Genomic DNA, 18,314 nt, shown 5'->3' with positions numbered 1-18,314 from the left:
ACTATGTGCAAAGCACTGTTCTAAGTACTGGGGGGGATACAAGGTGAGCAGGTTGTCCCACGTGGAGCTCACGGTTTTAATCCCCATTTTACAGATGAGGTAACTGAGGCCCAGAGAAGTGAAGTGACTTGCCCAAAGTCACACAGCTGGCAAGCGGCGGAGCCGGGATTAGAACCCATGACCTCTGACTCCCAAGCCCGGGGTCTTTCCACTGAGCCACGCTCTACGTGACATAGAAGAAGGTCATGAGTTCTAGTCCTGGCTCTGCCACTTATCTGCTGTGTGGCCTTGGGCAAGTCTCTTGACATCTCTGTGCCTCATTTACCTCATCTGTAAAATGGGGATTAAGGCTGTGAGCTGTATCTGACCCATTTTGCTTGTATCCACCCCGTGCTTAATACAGTGCCTAGCACACAGTAAGTACTTAATATAATTATGAGGATAATCAGCTCGGAGAAAGTCCCTGTCCCACATGAGCCTCACAGTCTTAATCCTCATTTAATGGAGGAGGTAATTGAGGCACAGAGGAGTGAAGTGACTCGCCCAAGCTCACACAGCAGACAAGTGGTGGAGCCCAGATTGAGAACTCGGGTCCTTCAAATCCCGCGTCCATGCTCTTTCCACTAGGCCATGCTGCTTCTCTAGGCCACACCACTTCTCTAACCACTTTGTTTAGTGCTTAGTAGGTGCCGAGCACTGTTCTAGGCACTGGGGTAGATACTAGTTAATAATAATAATAACAATTATGGTATTTGTTAAGCACTTACTATGTGCGAAACATTCATTCATTCATTCAATAGTATTTATTGAGCGCTTACTATATGCAGAGCACTGTACCAAGCGCTTGGAATGGACAAATCGGTAACAGATAGAGACAGTCCCTGCCCAACGACGGGCTCACAGTCTAATCGGGGGAGACGGACGGACGAGAACAATGGCAATGAATAGGATCGAGCGGATGAACATCTCATTAAAACAATAGCAAATAAATAGAATCAAGGGGATGTACATCTCATTAACAAAATAAATAGGGTAATGAAAATATATACTGTTCTAAGCGCTGGGGGGATACAACGTGAGCAGGTTTCCCACGTGGGGTTCACAGTCTTAATCCCCATTTTACAGATGAGGAAACTGAGGCACAGAGAAGTTAAGTGACTTGCCCCAAGTCACACAGCTGGCAAGTGGTGGAGCCGGGATTTGAACCCACAACCTCTGACTCCCAAACCCAGGTTCTTTCCACTGAGCCACGCTGTAGTTAATCAGATTGGACACCAGCCCTGTCTCACATGGGATTCAGGTCAAGGGGAAGGGAGAAGAGGTATTTAACTCCCATTTTACAGGTGAGGAAACCGAGGCCCGGAGAAGTGAAGCGACTTGCTCAAGGTCACACAGCTGGCAAGTGGCGGAACCACTCTGCAGGCGGGTATCCCTCGTCCCACCTCCGCTCAGTCCATCTTGTTTACTGAGGGCTTAATGTGTGCAGAGCACTGTACTAAGCGCTTGGGAGAGTACAACAATAAGCAGACCCATTCCCTGCCCGCGACAAGTTTACAATCTAGAGCAGTAGCTACCTCCAGTCCATGCAGCTGAACGAGACACTGCACTCCCAGCCTTTCCACCCTTCAATCCCAGCCTTCCCAGGGGAGCTGTCGGAGGATCCCAGGCTCCAGGCAGGCTGGCACTGAGGGCGGGAACAAGGTAAAGCAAGCCTTCTCAGACTCTGAGCCTCACGCGGGACAGGGACTGCGTCCGACCTAAGTAACCTGGATCTACCCCAGGGCTTAAAACAGTGCTTGACACATTGTAAGAGCTTTAACAAATACCATTAAAAAACAAAGTAAAGGCCCAGCACTCCGTTGAGGGGTGTACTTCCGGGAGGCACCCCCAAAGATCCAGGCTCCCTGAAACGAGGATCCTGTCTACACCAGCCCAAGCTAAGGTTTTTGAGACCGACAGTGCTCAGGTTGCAACGATTCTGAGCATTCCACCCTGCCGGTCCACTAAACTACCCCACAGTGCCGCAGGGAAATCTTTGCAGTGAAACCTGCCGGAGAGTTATTAATGATAATAATGATATTTGTTATATTGATTCTCCTCTGTGTCGCATCACAGTGATGCTGGAGAACTACTACTAATAATAATGGTATTTGTTAAGCACTTGCTATTCTTACACTTACAGTTCTAAGTACTGGAGTAGATACAAGGTTATCAGGTTGTCCCGTGTGAGCCTCACAATTCTTAATCCCCATTTTACAGGCGAGGTAACTGAGGCACAGAAAAATCAAGAGACTCACCCAAAGTCACGCAGCTGACAAGGGGCGAAGGCGGGATTAGAACCCACGACCTCTGACTCCCAAGCCTGAGCTCTTTCCACTAAGCCACGTTGCTTTCTCTAGTTACTGACTGAGCCACGTGAGCACCCCAGGCTAACCCTCGGGGTGATGCTAGATAAGACACGTGAGGAGTCCACTAGGTTGCTTCCCCCTGTCGTCTTTTTGCCCCGAGCAGGACTCATGGAGTCACGAGGCCATGGAGCTACAGAAAGTAGAGTCATGGAGTTATGGAGCCATGAAGTGTAGAGTCATGGAGCACGAAATGAAGAAGTCACAGTCACGGAACCATAAAGCCACGGAGCCGTGAAGCACGGCACCGTCATGGAGTGAGGACTGAGAAATTGAGTTTAAACGTCTGTGCCGTTGACAGCGAGAGAGTAGGAGAGGAGGGAGAGAGCTGGAGAAGGAATGGTGGACTAGTCATTTTTAGCCCTTCCTGTCTTTAATTACTTTGACAGATGAGCCTCAAATGCAAAATGACATGAAAATTCTACTTTTATAAAAAAGAAACAAAAGGGCAAAATGCCACTCTTTTTTTTAATATTTTTTTTTTTGCTGGCAGTATCTCTTGCATTCTGAGTTTTAGTCCCTGAACAAGGCAGGAGGGTTCTGGCGGCCTGGGCTGTTTTTGGTGGGGAAAAGAAAGAAACAAGATGTCCAAGGATGTAGAGGAAGTGAGATCACCGGAGAGCAAGTTCTGGACTGAGATATGAGATTTCCCACTATGCCTCAAAAAGACTATGTTTGCTTTTGGAACAGTGCAGTGTGGCATGAAGAAGCAGCGTGGTCTAGTGGAAATCATAATAATAGTAATGGTATTTGTTAAGGACCTACTATGTGCCAGGCTGATGTGGTTACAAGCAGGTCGGGTTGGACACAGTCCCTGTCGCATATGGGGCTCACACTCTCAATCCCCATTTTCCAGATGAGGTAACCGAGGCACAGAGAATTGAAGCGACTTGCCCAAGGTCACACAGCTGACAAGTGGCAGAGCCAGGATTCGAACCCATGACCATCTGACCCCCAGGCCCTTGCTCTATCCACTACGTCATGCTGCTTCTCTTAAAAATAGCACGGACCTGGGAGCGGAAGGACGTGGATTCTAATCCTAGTTCCTCCGCTTGTCTGCTGTGTCACCCTGGGCAAGTCATTTCATATCTCTGTGCCTCAGTCACCTCATCTGTAAAATGAGGATTAAGACAGCGAGCCTCCTATGGGACAGGGACTTTCTCCAAGCTGATTATCTTGTATCTACCCGGGTGTTTAGTACAGTGCTTTGCACACAGTAAGCTCTCAATAAATACGATTGAATGAATGAAATGCTGCACCATAGTCAGGGCTAATCTCCCTGGGACAGGGCTCCTTTGAGAATCGGGAGGAAAGGACCACTGCCCTCAACCACCTTGGCCCATTGCGGTAGCCACGACAGCATTTCTCTACTTGCCTCCACTCTTACCCTTTCGGCGGCCACTGGCCTCATCCTGGCTCTGCGATTTGCCTGTTGGGTGACCTCGGACAAGTCACTTAACCTTTCCAGACCTCAGTTTTTAATCTGTAAAATGGAGGTTCAGTGTCTAACTCTCTTCTCCTTAGACTGTGAGCCTCAGGTGGGACAGGGACTGTGTCTGATTTCATCGCATTGTATCTACCACAGTGCTTGGAATATGGTAAGTGCTTGACAAATGCTATCATTATCTCTATTAATAATGAAATAGCTATGCAGAGATGGGGGGCAACAAGGACAGGCGATTGCCCCAGGGAAGGACCGGGGGCGGGGGCAAAAAGTGTGACCTGGGGTGGTTGTGGTCGGGGAGGGAGGAATTCAGGCTTCCCCCATCCGGCACCACCAAGGTTGTATTCTAGTTCCGCCCCGAAGCCTCTGCGTCCTGCCGGGGTCATTGATACCACGTGTGGTATTTGTGAGGCACTTTCCGAGTGCCAAGCACTGTGCTATGTGCGGGGGTAAATAAATAGAAAACAATCAGATGAGGCACGGTCCTTGTCCCACCAGGGGCTTACAGTCTGAGGTAGCACCTGCCCTGACCGTGGGATGACGGTCTAAATGCGATGAGTTGCTGTCATTTTCTCCTCCTCCTCCTTCCTCTCCTCCTTCTCCTCTTTCTCCTCCTCCTCCTCCTCAGTTCACCCCTGCCCCTCCAGCCTTCTGCATTCCCACCCTCGCTCTCCTCAGTGAGAAAGACAGTCACCAGAAGTAAGGTGCCCTGAGATGAGCATAGAACCTAGCAGGTAATAATAAGCGTAGTGATATTTGTTAAGCGCTTACTATTGAGCCTACCACTATACTTAATGCTGGGGGAGATAAAAGATAATCAGATCCCACAAAGGACTCCCCATATGAGTAGGAGGACGAACAGGTGTTGAATCCCCATTTAGCAGATGAAGACAATGAGGCACAGAGAAGTTGATTGACTTGCCCAAGGTCACACAGCAGATGGGACAAAGCCAAGGCCAGTATTTAAGTCCTCTGACTACAAGTAGCCGCCGACCTCTAGCCCACATCCTGCCTCTGGCCCTGGTTTGCCCTTCTTCCTCGTATCTGCCAGACAGTGACTCTCCTCGCCCTTCAAAGCCTTACTGAAGGCCCATCTCCTCCAAGACGCCTTCCCTGACTAATCCCTCTTTTCCTTATCTTCAGCTCCATCCTGATTTGTTCCCTTTATTCATCTCCCCTCCCAACCCCACAGCACTTACGTAATAGCCGTCCTTTATTTATTTACAATAATGTCTGTCTCCCCCTCTAGACCTGCTGTGGGCAGGGAACGTGTCCGTTATATAGTTATATTCTACTCTCCCAAGTGCTTAGTACAGTGCTCTGCACACAGGAAGTGTTCAATAAATACGATTGTCTGACTGACTGACTGTACTCTCTCAAGGGGCCGAGTACGGTGCTCTGCACACAGTAAGCACTCAATGAATACCATCGATTGATTAATGCTGTTGTTTCTGGGGTGGAGCCCGATGAGGAGTTTGATGATTCCTTCCCAGGGCCCAACCCGCCGGGAACCGTCAAGACTCAGGTCGGATGTGCTTGTCTCCTATCCCCGGTCGCCCCTAACGAGCGAAAGGAGAAGGGACTAGACCTTGGGGAGCCCCGGGGGCGAGAGAGACAGCGACCTTGTTCCTTGATTTTCTCTCCCTGCTAAGGGAGAGGCGGCACGGCTTAGTGGTCAGAGCACGACCCTTGGAGTCGGAAGGACCTGGGTTCTAATCCTGCCTCAGCCACGTGTCTGCTGTGTGACCCTGGGCAAGTCACTTCCCTTCCTCTGTGCCTCATTTCTCTCATCTGTAAAATGGGGATTAAGAGTGTGAGCCGGAAGTGGGACAGGGACTGTGTCCAACCTGATTGACATGTCTATCCAGTGTTGGGCACAGAGTAAGCACTTAACAAGTGCTATTGTTATTATTATTACTGTTATTGCTGAAGTGTACTTTCCAAGCTCTTAGTACAGTGCTTTGCACACACAGTAAGGGCTCAGTAAATATGATTGAATGAATGATTATTATTATTATTGTTATTATTGTTATTGAGACCCCAAGACAGGGAGAGGGATGCTCCCGGAACACTGTTTCTGCATCTCCCCCTTTTTTTTGAACTAGAATTAATTAAATTCTTACTCTGTATAAAGCACTGTTCTAAGCACTGGAATAGAAGCAAGTTAATGAGACCAGATACAAACCCTGTCCCTCATTGGCCTCACAATCAAATAGGAGGGGGAACAGATAATAATGATGGTAATAATAATAATAATCATGGTATTTGTTAAGCGCTTACTATGTGCCGAGCACTGTTCTAAGCGCTGGGGTAGATACAGGGTAATCAGATTGTCCCACATGGGGCTCACATTCTTTAATCCCCTTTTTTTACAGATGAGGTAACACAGAGAAGTTAAGTAACAGATGTTGAATTCCCATTTTTTGCAATTGAGAAAACAGAGGCCCAGCAAAGTGAAGTGACTAGCCCAAGGTCACACAGCAGATGGGAACCGGGATTAGAACCCAGGTCCTCCAGCTCCCAGGACCAGGCTCTTTCCCCTAGGCCACGCTGCTTCCCGGCAGCTATCCCAGCTATTCCCCCGGGAGAAGACGGAACGCCTCCCCTCATTGCCCGCTTCTCTGTCTTGGGGGGGCTGCCCCCCGCCATGCCGGCTTCCTGCCAGACTGGAGGAGGCTGGTGGTGGACTGAGCTGCCCTGTTGTAGGGGCACTGTGGAAAGTTGGCATCATTCCCTTTCCTGGGTGCACCAGAGAGGGCCGATTCCAGCAGTGACAGGATTAGATGTGGGGTCTTCAGACAGTCACCTCCAAATTGGGTCATTGGGATCCAATCAGAAGGAAGATAGATGTGAAGATAGTTGAGAAGCAGCATGGCCTAGTGGCTAGAGCATGGATCTGGGAGTCAGAAGGACCCGAGTTCTCGTCCCGGCTCCGCCGCTGGTCTGTTGTGTGACCTTGGATAAGTCACTTCGCTTCTCTGGCCCTCTGTAAAACTGTGGTATCTGTTAAGCTCTTATTATATACTAAGCACTGGGGAGGATACAGGCAAATTGGATTGGACACAATCCCTGTCCCACATGGGGCTCACAATCTTAATCCCCATTTCACAGGTGAGGTAACTGAGGCACAGAGTAAAATTAATACTAACGATTGCGGTATTTGTTAAGCGCTTACTCTGCGCCGGGCACTCTACTAAGTGCAGATACAAGTTTATTCATTCATTCAATAGTATTTATTGAGCGCTTACTATGTTCAGAGCACTGTACTAAGCGCTTGGAATGTACAAATCGGTAACAGATAGAGACAGTCCCTGCCCTTTGATGGGCTTACGTGGCTCAGTGGAAAGAGCCTGGGCTTCGGAGTCAGAGGTCATGAGTTCGACTCCCGGCTCTGCCACTTGTCAGCTGTGTGACTGTGGGCAAGTCACTTAACTTCTCTGTGCCTCAGTTACCTCATCTGTAAAATGGGGATTAACTGTAAGCCTTACGTGGGACGACCCGATTACCCTGTATCTACCCCAGCGCTTAGAACAGTGCTTTGCACATAGTAAGCGCTTAACAAATACCAACATTATTATTATTAACCGGGGGAGACGGACAGACAAGAGCAATGGCAGTAAATAGAATCAAGTTATCGGGTTGGACACAGCCCCTGACCCACATGGGGCTTACAGTCTCAAACCCCATTTTACAGATGAGGGAACTGAGGCACAGTGGGACAGGGACTGTGACCAACCTGATTAGCTTCTATCTACCCCAGTGCTCAGTACAGTACCTGGCACTGAGTAAGCGCCGAACAAATACCATAAAAAACAATAGCAAAAAGACTGGAAGCTTGTCACGGGCAGGGAACGTGTCTACCGACTCCATTAGATTGTACATTCCCAAGCGCTTAGTACCGTACTCGGCATGTAGTAAGCGCTAGTAAAGGGGGAGGTGGGTGGGGACTCTGAAACTGATTTATATTTATATATATTCATATGATAATAATAATGATAATGGTATTTGTTAAGCGCTTACTATATGTCAAGCACTGTTCTAAGCGCTGGGGGAGATACAAACTAATCAGGTTGTCCCACATAGGGCTCACAGTCTTAATCCCCATTTTCCAGATGAGGTAACAGGCCCAGAGGACTTAAGTGACTTGCCCAAAGTCACACAGCTGACGAGTGTCGGAGCTGGGATTAGAACCCACGACCTCTGACTCCCAACCCGTGTTCTTGCCACTAAGCCACGCCTCCCCCTCTAGACTGTAAGCTCATCATGGGCGAGGAATACGTCTGTTGTTATTTTGTACTCCCCCAAGCGCTTAGTACAGCGCTCTGCCCACTAAGTGCTCAATAAATACAAATGAACGAATGATTGAATGCATGATTGACAGTGCTTGGCACATAGTAAGCGCCTAACAAATACCATTTTTATTATTATTGGCCCCAGATCTGAGCCGACCTGGTTACTTAATGCGAGTGGAAGGGGGTACAGGGCACCCTTTCGATGGGAAACCTCATAGAAGTCCGTTACTTCGTAGGTGTGCCGGCCTCGGGAACGTGGTTCTGAAAGGGATCTGATTTGTGTTTTCGGCAGCCCTTCCGTCGCGAGGAGCTCGAGGTCTGGAGCTGAAGTTGTGAGCGGCGCTTGGTGTCCCCTGGTTCCCCGGTGGCACGGAGCATGTAATATGCCCATCCACCCTGAAGACGGAGAGCAGCTGGCAGAGAGCCATTCTCCCCCCAGTCCCACCGGCCAAGTAAGTGACCCCCGCCGGCTCAGCGGGGGCCGGGGGAGAGGAGATTCCCCGTAGGAGGGAGGGCGGTCAGCGTACGCCTTACGGGACGCCCTTGTCTTGACCCGTGCCGTCGAGTCGTCTCCGACCGGTAGCGACGCCATGGACGCGTCTCTCCCAGAATCCCCCCGCGCCCCAACTTCCATCTGCAATTGTTCTGGTAGTGGATCCGTAGAGTTTTCTGGGTCAAAATCCAGAAGTGGTTTACCATCTCCTCCTTCCACGCAATCAACTTGAGTCTCCACCATCGACTCCCTCCCACACTGCGGAGTTTTGTCTTGCGGCAGATCGCCTTCCGCTCGATAGTCTCTGCCCCAGCGAGGAATGGAATGGATATGCCTCTGCTATTGCTATTGTTCTCGTCTGTCCGTCTCCCCCGATTAGACCGTAAACCCGTCAAAGGGCAGGGACTATCTCTATCTGTTACCGATTTGTACATTCCAAGTGCTTAGTACAGTGCTCTGCACATAGTAAGCGCTCAATAAATGCTATTGAATGAATGAATGAATAAGAGGGGTTATGGGACCCTGACTTAATAATAATAATGATAAGAATGATAAGAATTACTATGTGCCGGGCACCGTATTAAGCGCTGGAGTGGATACAAGCAAATTGGGTTGGGCACAGTCCACGTCCCACGTGGGGTTCACGGTCTCCATCCCCATTTTACTGATGAGGTAACTGAGGCCCAGAGAAGTGAATTGATTTGCCCAAGGTCACACAGCAGACCCGTGGCAGAGCCGGGTTTAGAACCCATGACCTTTTGATTCCCAGGCCCGTGGTCTATCCGCTACACCAGGCTGCTTCTCATCAGCGCTTCTCACTTCAGCATCCACAGTGCCGAGAGTTTGGTTCTGGGTGCTTGGGTACTCTGGTATTTAATAATAGTAATACTAACGATTGCGGTATTTGTTAAGCGCTTACTCTGCGCCGGGCACTCTACTAAGTGCAGATACAAGTTTATTCATTCATTCAATAGTATTTATTGAGCGCTTACTATGTTCAGAGCACTGTGCTAAGCGCTTGGAATGTACAAATCGGTAACAGATAGAGACAGTCCCTGCCCTCTGATGGGCTTACGGTCTAATCGGGGGAGACGGACAGACAAGAGCAATGGCACTAAAGAGAATCAGGTTATCGGGTTGGACACAGCCCCTGAGCCACATGGGGCTTACAGTCTCAAACCCCATTTTACAGATGAGGGAACTGAGGCACAGAGAAGTGACTAGTCCAAGTTCCCGCAGACCAGACAAGACATGGAGCCGGGATTAGAAATCATGATTTTCTGATTCCCGGGCCCATGCTCGATCCACTGTGCCATGATCAATCAATCCTATTTACTGAGTGCTTATTATGTGCAGAGCACTGTAGAAAGAGCATGGGAGACTACAATATAAAACAAGTTGGTAGATACGTTCCCTGCCCACAGCAAGCTTACAGTCTAGAGGGGGAGACAGACATTGATAGGAATAAATAAGTGACGGATTTGGACATAAATCCTGTGGGGCTGAGGGAGGAGGGAGTAAAGGGAGCAAATCAGGGAGGGAGAAGAAGAAATGAGGGGTTAGTCAGGGAAGGCCTCTTGGAGGAGACGTGACTTCAATAAGACTTTGAAGGTGGGAGAGTGACGGTCTGTCAGATGTGAAGAGGGAGGACATTTCAGACCAGAGGCAGGATGGGGGTGAGAGGTCGGTGGAGAGTAGACTGGCCTCTCTGTTGTCAATTTTAGGCCTGCTCTCTCTCTTTCTCTCTTTTATTTCTTCACTATGTGCACTTGCTATACTAAGGGCTGGGGTAGGTACAAGATAATCGCGTCAGACACAGTCCCTGTCCCACATAGGGTTCGCGGTCTTAATCCCCATTTTACAGATGAGGGAACTGAGGCACAGAAAAGTGAAGTGACTCACCCAAGGTCACACACAGCAGTCACGTGGCAGAGGCAAGGTTAGAACTCAGGTCCTCTGACCCCCAGACCCAAGCTCTATCCACTAGACCAGCTACTTTTCTTCTCTCTCTTTCTTTCCCTCTCTCTCTCTTCCTGTTGAAAAGAAGTGTTGGTTGTAAATGATTTCATGTTAAATTAGAATTTTCCTGATGAATCAGTCTGTGGAACCAAAAAAAAAAAAACCCCAAAACCTGCTGCCTCCCCTATCCCCACCTAATCTTCTCTAGGGCTCTGTGCCAGGCACTGTTCTAAGCGCTGGGGGAGATAAAAGCTAATCGGGTTGGACAGAGTGCATGTCCCACTTGGGCTCACAGTCTCAATCCCCATTTTACAGTTGAGAGAACTGAGGCATAGAGAAGTTAAATGACTTAGCTCAATTTTTTACCTCACCTAGCACGCCCCCTTGTAAAGATGCAAAATATCTGTCTTCAATTTGTTCTGGTCAAGGGGAGGAGGGATGGGGCATGGACTGTGGTTTGAGGTGGCTAATGGCTACACCAGGGCAAGCTTCCCTTGAGAAGCAACTTGGCCTAGTGGCTAGAACACAGGCCCGGGAGTCAGAAGGACCCAGCTTCTAATCCTGCCTCTGCCCCTTGTCTGCTGTGTGACCTTGGGCAAGCCACTTCACTTCTCTGGGCCTCAGTTACCTCATCTGTCAAATGGGGATTAAAAGTGTGAGCCCCATGTGGGACAACCTGGTCACCTGGTATCTACACCAGCACATAGAACAATGCTCGGCACATAGTAAGCACTTAAATGCCATAATTATTATTATTATTATTTGTGGCAGGTGATGGGCTGGGACTAGAACCCGAGGCTTCTAACTGCCAGACTTGCGCTCTTTCCACTTGGCCACCCAGCTCCTCACATCGGGATTAGTTGTTATCTTTGTTTTTCTTTCCACAATTTTGAGGTCATTACCTCTCTCTCTCTCTTTCTCCCTTTCTTTCTCTCTGTCTCTCTTTATCTCTTTCTGCCTCTCTCCTCACCCTGTTCACGACTTATCATAAAATCTGCTTCAAAATACCATACCAGAGAGACAACTGAAGAAAATATTCATAAAAAGGAATCCTAGAGGTTGGGCCAGGAGACCAAATAAGGAGTTTGAACTTGTCTATGGAATGTACTCACCAGGGTAAGGGTGGGGGCTGGGGGTGGAGGGGGGGAAGTCAGTTCTGAGGGGTCGGGGTTACTCCTCATTAAGATGAATGAGGGGGGCTGAAAAATATCAGAGGACCTCAATGTGAGCCAGGGAAGTAACACACTCAGGAAATATTAATTCTGTTGTTAACACTTTCCTATGTGTTACGCACTCTGTGCTAGGAGTATTCATTCATTCATTCATTCAATAGTATTTATTGAGCGCTTACTATGTGCAGAGCACTGTACTAAGCGCTTGGAATGAACGAGTCGGCAACAGATAGAGACGGTCCCTGCCGTCTGACGGGCTTACGGTCTCATCGGGGGAGACGGACAGACGAGAACGATGGCGATGAATAGAGTCGAGGGGAAGAACATCTCGTAACAACAATGGCGACTAAATAGAATCGAGGCGATGTACATTTCATTAACAAAATGAATAGGGTAATGAAAATATATACAGTTGAGCGGACGAGTCCAGTGCTGAGGGGAGGGGAAGGGAGAGGGGGAGGAGCAGAGGGAAATGGGGGAGTAAATACCGAATTGAAGCAGTGTGGCTTAGAGCACAGGCCCGGGAGTCAGAAGGACCTGGTTTCTATTCCTAGCTCTTCCCCTTGCTTGCTGCTGTGTGACCTCGGGCAAGTCACTTCACTTCTCTGGGACTCAGTTCCCTCACTTGTAAAATGAGGATTGAGACTCTGAACCCTATGGGGGACACGGACTGTGTCCAACCTGATTAACTTAGAGAAGCAGCGTGGCTCGGGGGAAGAGCCCGGGCTTGGGAGTCAGAGGTCATGGGTTCTAATCTCGGCTCCACCACTTGTCAGCTGTGTGACTTTGGGCAAGTCACTTCACTTCTCTGGGCTCCAGTTCCCTCATCTGTAAAATGGGGATTGAGCCTGTGAGTCCCATGTTGGACGACCCGATTACCTTGTATCCCCCCAGTGCTTAGTACAGTGCCTGGCACATAGTAAGCGCTTAACAAATACCATTATTAACCGTATCTACTCCAGTGTTTAGTACAGTGCCTGGCACATAGTAAGTGCTTAACAAATATAAAAAAGATAAGTAGATTAGACAGAGTTTTTTCCTCATGAGGCTCATAATCTGAAAGGGAAGATGAATGACAGACAACTTTCTTCCCATTTTATTGATGAGGAAAATGAGACCCAAGATAACAGGTCCAAGAGTTGTCGATGATAATAATAATAATAATAATAAATAGTAATGTTATTGTTTGGTGCTTACTATATACCAAGCACTCTACTAAACGCTGGGGTAGATACAATACAATCAGATTGTGACTATCTCCTGCCCCATTTGGCTCTGGGCATGTCAGTCCCCTTCTTAAAAACCTCCAATGGTTGCCTATCAACCTCCGCTCCAAACAAAAACTCCTCACTCTAGGCTTTGAGGCTCTCCGTCACCTCGCCCCTTCCTACCTCTCCTCCCTTCTCTCTTTCTACCGCCCACCCCGCACGCTCCGCTCTTCTGCCGCCCACCTCCTCGCCGTCCCCCGTTCTCGCCTATCCCGCCGTCGACCCCTGGGCCACGTCCTCCCGCTGTCCTGGAACCCCCTCCCTCCTCACCTCCGCCAAACTCATTCTCTTCCCCTCTTCAAAACCCTACTTAAAGCTCACCTCCTCCAAGAGGCCTTCCCAGACTGAGCTCCCCTTTTCCCTCTGCTCTCTCTACCCCTCCCTTCACCTCTCCGCAGCTAAACCCTCCTCTCCCCCTTTCCCTCTGCTCCTCCCCCTCTCCCTTCCCCTCCTCTCAGCACTGTACTCGTCCGCTCAACTGTATATATCTTCATTATCCTATTTATTTTGTTAATGAGATGTACATTGCCTTGATTCTATTTATTTGCTATTGTTTTAGTGAGATGTTCTTCCCCTCGATTCTATTTATTGCCATAGTTCTCGTCTGTCCGTCTCCCCGATTAGACTGTAGCCCGTCAAAGGGCAGGGACTGTCTCTCTCTGTTACCCATTTGTACTTTCCAAGCGCTTAGTACAGTGCTCTGCACATAGTAAGCGCTCAATAAATAGTACTGAATGAATGAATGAATGAATGAATGAATGCATGAAGTAGGAGGGAGAATAGATATTGAATCCTCATTTTACAGATGAGAGAACTGAGACACAATCAATCCATCGATTGTATTTATTAAGCACTTACTGCACGCAGAGCGCTGTACTAAGTGCTTGGAAGAGTACAGAATAACCTAGCTCGTAGACGTGTTCCCTGTCCGCATTGAGCTTACTATCTAGAGGTACAAAGAATAATAATAACTGTGGTATTTGTTAAGCGCTTACTATGAGCCAGGCACTGTACAAAGCAGATAGGGTTGGACACAGTCCCTATCCCAAGTGGGGCTCACAGTCTCCATCTCCATTTTACAGAGGAGGCAACTGAGGCCCAGAGGAGTGAAATGACTTGCCCAAGGCCACACAGCAGACAAGTGGCGGAGCTGGGATTAGAACCCCGACCTTCTAATTCCCAGGCCCGTGCTCTCTCTCCATTATACCATGTTGCTTCCCCATTACGCTAGGTCGGGGGATAAATCAGGAGATAAGACTCCTGGGACTCGAGATCTATACTCTTCAACAATTAATCAGTCACATTTATTGCATACTGGGCACTGAACTAAGCACTTGGGATTAGTTAAATGACCCGCCTAAGCTCACACATCAGAATCAGGATTGAAAGCCCAATCCTCTCACTCCCTGGCCCGGGCTCTTTTCACAAGTGGTCCACCTCCGCATCAAACAGAAACTCCTTGCTACTGGCTTTAAAGCTCTCAATCACCTTGCCCTCTCCTTCCTCATTTCACTGCTCTCTTATTCTAACCCGATCTACAAATTTCGCTCCTCTAAAGCCAACCTACTCATCGTACAGTGCTCTTATGAGAAGCAGCGTGGCTCAGTGGAAAGAGCATGGACTTGGGAGTCGGAGGTCGTGGGTTCGAATCCCCGCTCCGCCACTTGTCAGCTGGGTGACTGTGGGCAAGTCACTTCACTTCTCTGTGCCTCAGTTACCTCATCTGTAAAATGGGGATTAAGACTGTGAGCCTCACGTGGGACAACCTGATTACCCTGTATCTACTCCAGCACTTTAAACAGTGCTCTGCACATAGTAAGCGCTTAACAAATATCAACATTATTATTATTACTGTCTATCTTGCCACTGACCTCTCACCCACGTCCTGCCTCTTTGTATCTGAAAGACAATTACTTCTCCACCTTCAGAGCCTTGATATAATTTATTTGTATTGATGTCTGTCACCCCCACTCTAGACTGTAGACTCCTTGTTGTCAGGGAATGTCACTGTTTATTGCTGTACTCTCCCCAGCCCTTAGTACAGTGCTCTGCACACAGTAAGCGCTCAAAAAATACAGTTGAATGAGTGAATATTGATAGCACACCTCCTCCAAAAGGCCTTTCCTAACTTAAACCTTCATTTCCTCTTCTCCCACTCTCTTCTGCTGTCACCTTGATTTGCTCCCTTTATTCACCCCCCTCAACCCCACCACATTTATGTAAATATTCAAAATTTAGCTATGCCCGCAATCTCGGTGTCATCCTTGACTCGTCCCTCTCGTTCACCCCACACATCCTATCCGTTACCAAGACCTGCCGGTTTCACCTCTACAATATCGCCAAGATCCGCCCTTTCCTCTCCACCCAAACGGCTACCTTACTATTACGGGCTCTCGTTGTATCCCGGCTAGACTACTGTGTCAGCCTTCTCTCTGACCTCCCTTCCTCCTCTCTCGCCCCGCTCCGGTCTATTCTTCACTCCGCTGCCCGGCTCATCTTCCTGCAGAAACGATCTGGGCATGTCACTCCCCTTCTTAAACAACTCCAGTGGTTGCCCATCGACCTCCGCTCCAAACAAAAACTCCTCACTCTAGGCTTCGAGGCTCTCCATCACCTCGCCCCTTCCTACCTCTCCTCCCTTCTCTCTTTCTACCGCCCACCCCGCACGCTCCGCTCCTCTGCCGCCCACCTCCTCGCCGTCCCTCGGTCTCGCCTATCCCGCCGTCGACCCCTGGGTCACGTCCTCCCGCGGTCCCGGAACGCCCTCCCTCCTCACCTCCGCCAAACTGATTCTCTTTCCCTCTTCAAAACCTTACTTAAAAATCACCTCCTCCAAGAGGCGTTCCCAGACTGAGCTCCTCTTCCCCCTCTACTCCCTCTGCCATCCCCCCTTTACCTCTCCGCAGCTAAAGCCTCATTTTCCCCTTTTCCCTCTGCTCCTCCACCTCTCCCTTCCCATCCCCACAGCACCGTACCCGTCCGCTCAACTGTATATATTTTCGTTACCCTATTTATTTTGTTAATGAATTGTACATCGCCTTGATTCTATTTAGTCGCCATCGGTTTTTACGAGATGTTCTTCCCCTTGATGCTGTTTAGTGCCATCGTTCTCGTCTGTCCGTCTCCCCCGATTAGACTGTAAGCCCGTCAAACGGCAGGGACTGTCTCTATCTGTTGCCGACTTGTTCATCCCAAGCGCTTAGTACAGTGCTCTGCACATAGTAAGCGCTCAATAAATACTATTGAATGAATGAATGAATGAATGAATGAATAATGTCTGTCTCCCCCTCTAGACTGTAAGCTCACCATGGGCAGGGAATGCATTTGTTATATTCTCATATTATACTCTCCCAAAGGCTTAGTACAGTGTACTGCACATAGTAAGCGCTCAATAAATATGATTGATCGATTAATTGATCCGAGGGGGATTTGGAAATTTTATCCAGCTCTCTGCTCTCCTCGCCTTCTTCCCAGAAGACCATTTGATGTGCTTTATTGTGTTCTTGAAATTCCCCAGCACCATCCGTTCTATTCCAAACATTTTGTTGTTTTAATAAGAGAATGGAAATGGTGAATCTCAGCAGTTGCCCTTGTAAAATGCAAAGGGAAAAAGGACAGGAGTTGTAACAATTTTTTGACCGATAAGCCTCAGGGGACAGGATATACAGGCTGGCACTGGGCACCCTTGTCCTCAGTTTGAAGGGGAAATCCAGCAATTAGCTAATCAATACTATTTATTGAGCGCTTACTTTGTCCAGAGCATTGTACTAAGCGCTCGGGAAGGTACAAAACGGGTGATGGACATGATCTCTGCCCTCAAGGAGCTTGTAGCCTAATGGGGCAGACATGAAAATCAGTGTCAGTCAACCGATCATATTTATTGAGCACTTACTGTGTGCAGAGCACTGTACTAAGTACATGGGAGATCACGATGCTATGGAGTTAAAAAAATTCATCTGTTAAACCCTTATTATGTGGCATACACCGTTCTAAGTGCTGGGGTGGATTCAAGCTGATCAGGTTGAACACTGTCCCCGTCCCACGTAGGGCTCAGAGTCTTCATGCCCATTTGATTGAAGTGAAATGACTTGCCCAAGGTCACACAGCAGACAGGTGGCAGAGTCAGGATTAGAACCCAGCTCCTTCTGACTCCCAGGCCTGTCTTCATCCACTAGGCCGTGTTGCTTCTCAAGAAGGAGTTCAAATACATGTTCCCTGTCCATGAGGATCTCTTAGTCTAGAGGAAGAGCAGATATTAAAAGAAATTATGAATATGTACATAAGTGCATTGGGCTCAGGATGGAGTGAATATCAATTGCTTCAAGGTTACAGATCCAAGCGCAGAGGAGGCGCAGAAGGAAGAGAAGAATTGCGGCTTAGTGGAAAGAGCACGGGCTTGGGAGTCAGAGGTTGTGGGTTCTAATCTCGCTGCCACTTATCAGTTGTATGACTTTGGGCAAGCCACTTCACCTCTCTGGGCCTCAGTTACTTCATCTGGAAAATGGGAATTAAGACTGTGAGCCCCATGTTGGACAACCTGATCACCTTGTATCTATCCAAGTGCTTAGAACAGTGCGCGGCACATAGTAAGTGCACAATAAATACCATTTTTATTATTATTATTAAGGGGGAATAGGGGAGATGAGGGCTTACTTGGAGAAGGCCTCGTGGAGGAGTTTTGATTTTAATAAAATTTTGAGGGTGGGGAAAGGGGAGGTCTGGTGTATATGAAGGGAGAGGGAGTTCCAGGTCAGAGGTGGGACGTGGGTGAGGGGTCGGCCGTGAGATAGGAGAGATCGGAGAGATCGGGTTACAGGGAATAGGTTAGCCTTAGAGGAACAAAGAGTGAGGGCTGGGTTGTATTGTACTCTTCCTAGTGTATACTACAGTGCTCTGAACACAGTATATGCTCAATAAATAACATCGATGAAGATGACGATGACCATGACAATAATGATGTCTGCCTCAGAGCCAGGGAAAGCTTCCCGTCATGTTCTGCCTCTTCAAAGTAACACATTTTGTACAACAAAGGCAGAGCAAAGATAGACGTTGGAGAAATTATATTTATTGTGCCCCCGGTGATGTAATGTGCTGTACTTAACTGTTGGGAGAGCCCAACAGAAGCTAGAGAGGTGTTTCTTGTCGGTTGGAAGTTTACACTCTAACAGGAGAGGCAGTCTTTAAAAAAACAAACAAACAAAACCTCATCAGAGACTTAGCTCCACTGGTTTAAAAAAAACAAAAAACTTTTATGCATTGAATTGAGGGTAAGTCCGAGTCA

General features: G+C 48.4%; 1 protein-coding gene across 3 annotated transcripts in view; it reads left to right on the top strand.

Annotated features, from left to right (window-relative positions):
• IRAG1 (inositol 1,4,5-triphosphate receptor associated 1) overlaps nt 1-18,314 on the top strand; it is a 150,742-nt gene that overhangs the window by 55,130 nt on the left and 77,298 nt on the right. For all 3 annotated transcript variants that reach the window (XM_029061526.2, XM_029061523.2, XM_029061524.2), the window contains exon 3: nt 8,434-8,593. In XM_029061526.2, the coding sequence (XP_028917359.1) occupies nt 8,525-8,593 (69 nt within the window). In that variant the 5' untranslated portion in view covers nt 8,434-8,524. The remainder of the gene's footprint in view (nt 1-8,433; nt 8,594-18,314) is intronic.

The sequence above is a fragment of the Ornithorhynchus anatinus genome, chromosome 3, assembly GCF_004115215.2.
Source record: "Ornithorhynchus anatinus isolate Pmale09 chromosome 3, mOrnAna1.pri.v4, whole genome shotgun sequence".
In the NCBI taxonomy this organism is placed as follows: domain Eukaryota; kingdom Metazoa; phylum Chordata; class Mammalia; order Monotremata; family Ornithorhynchidae; genus Ornithorhynchus; species Ornithorhynchus anatinus.
This window is presented reverse-complemented; position numbering and strand designations above follow the sequence as displayed.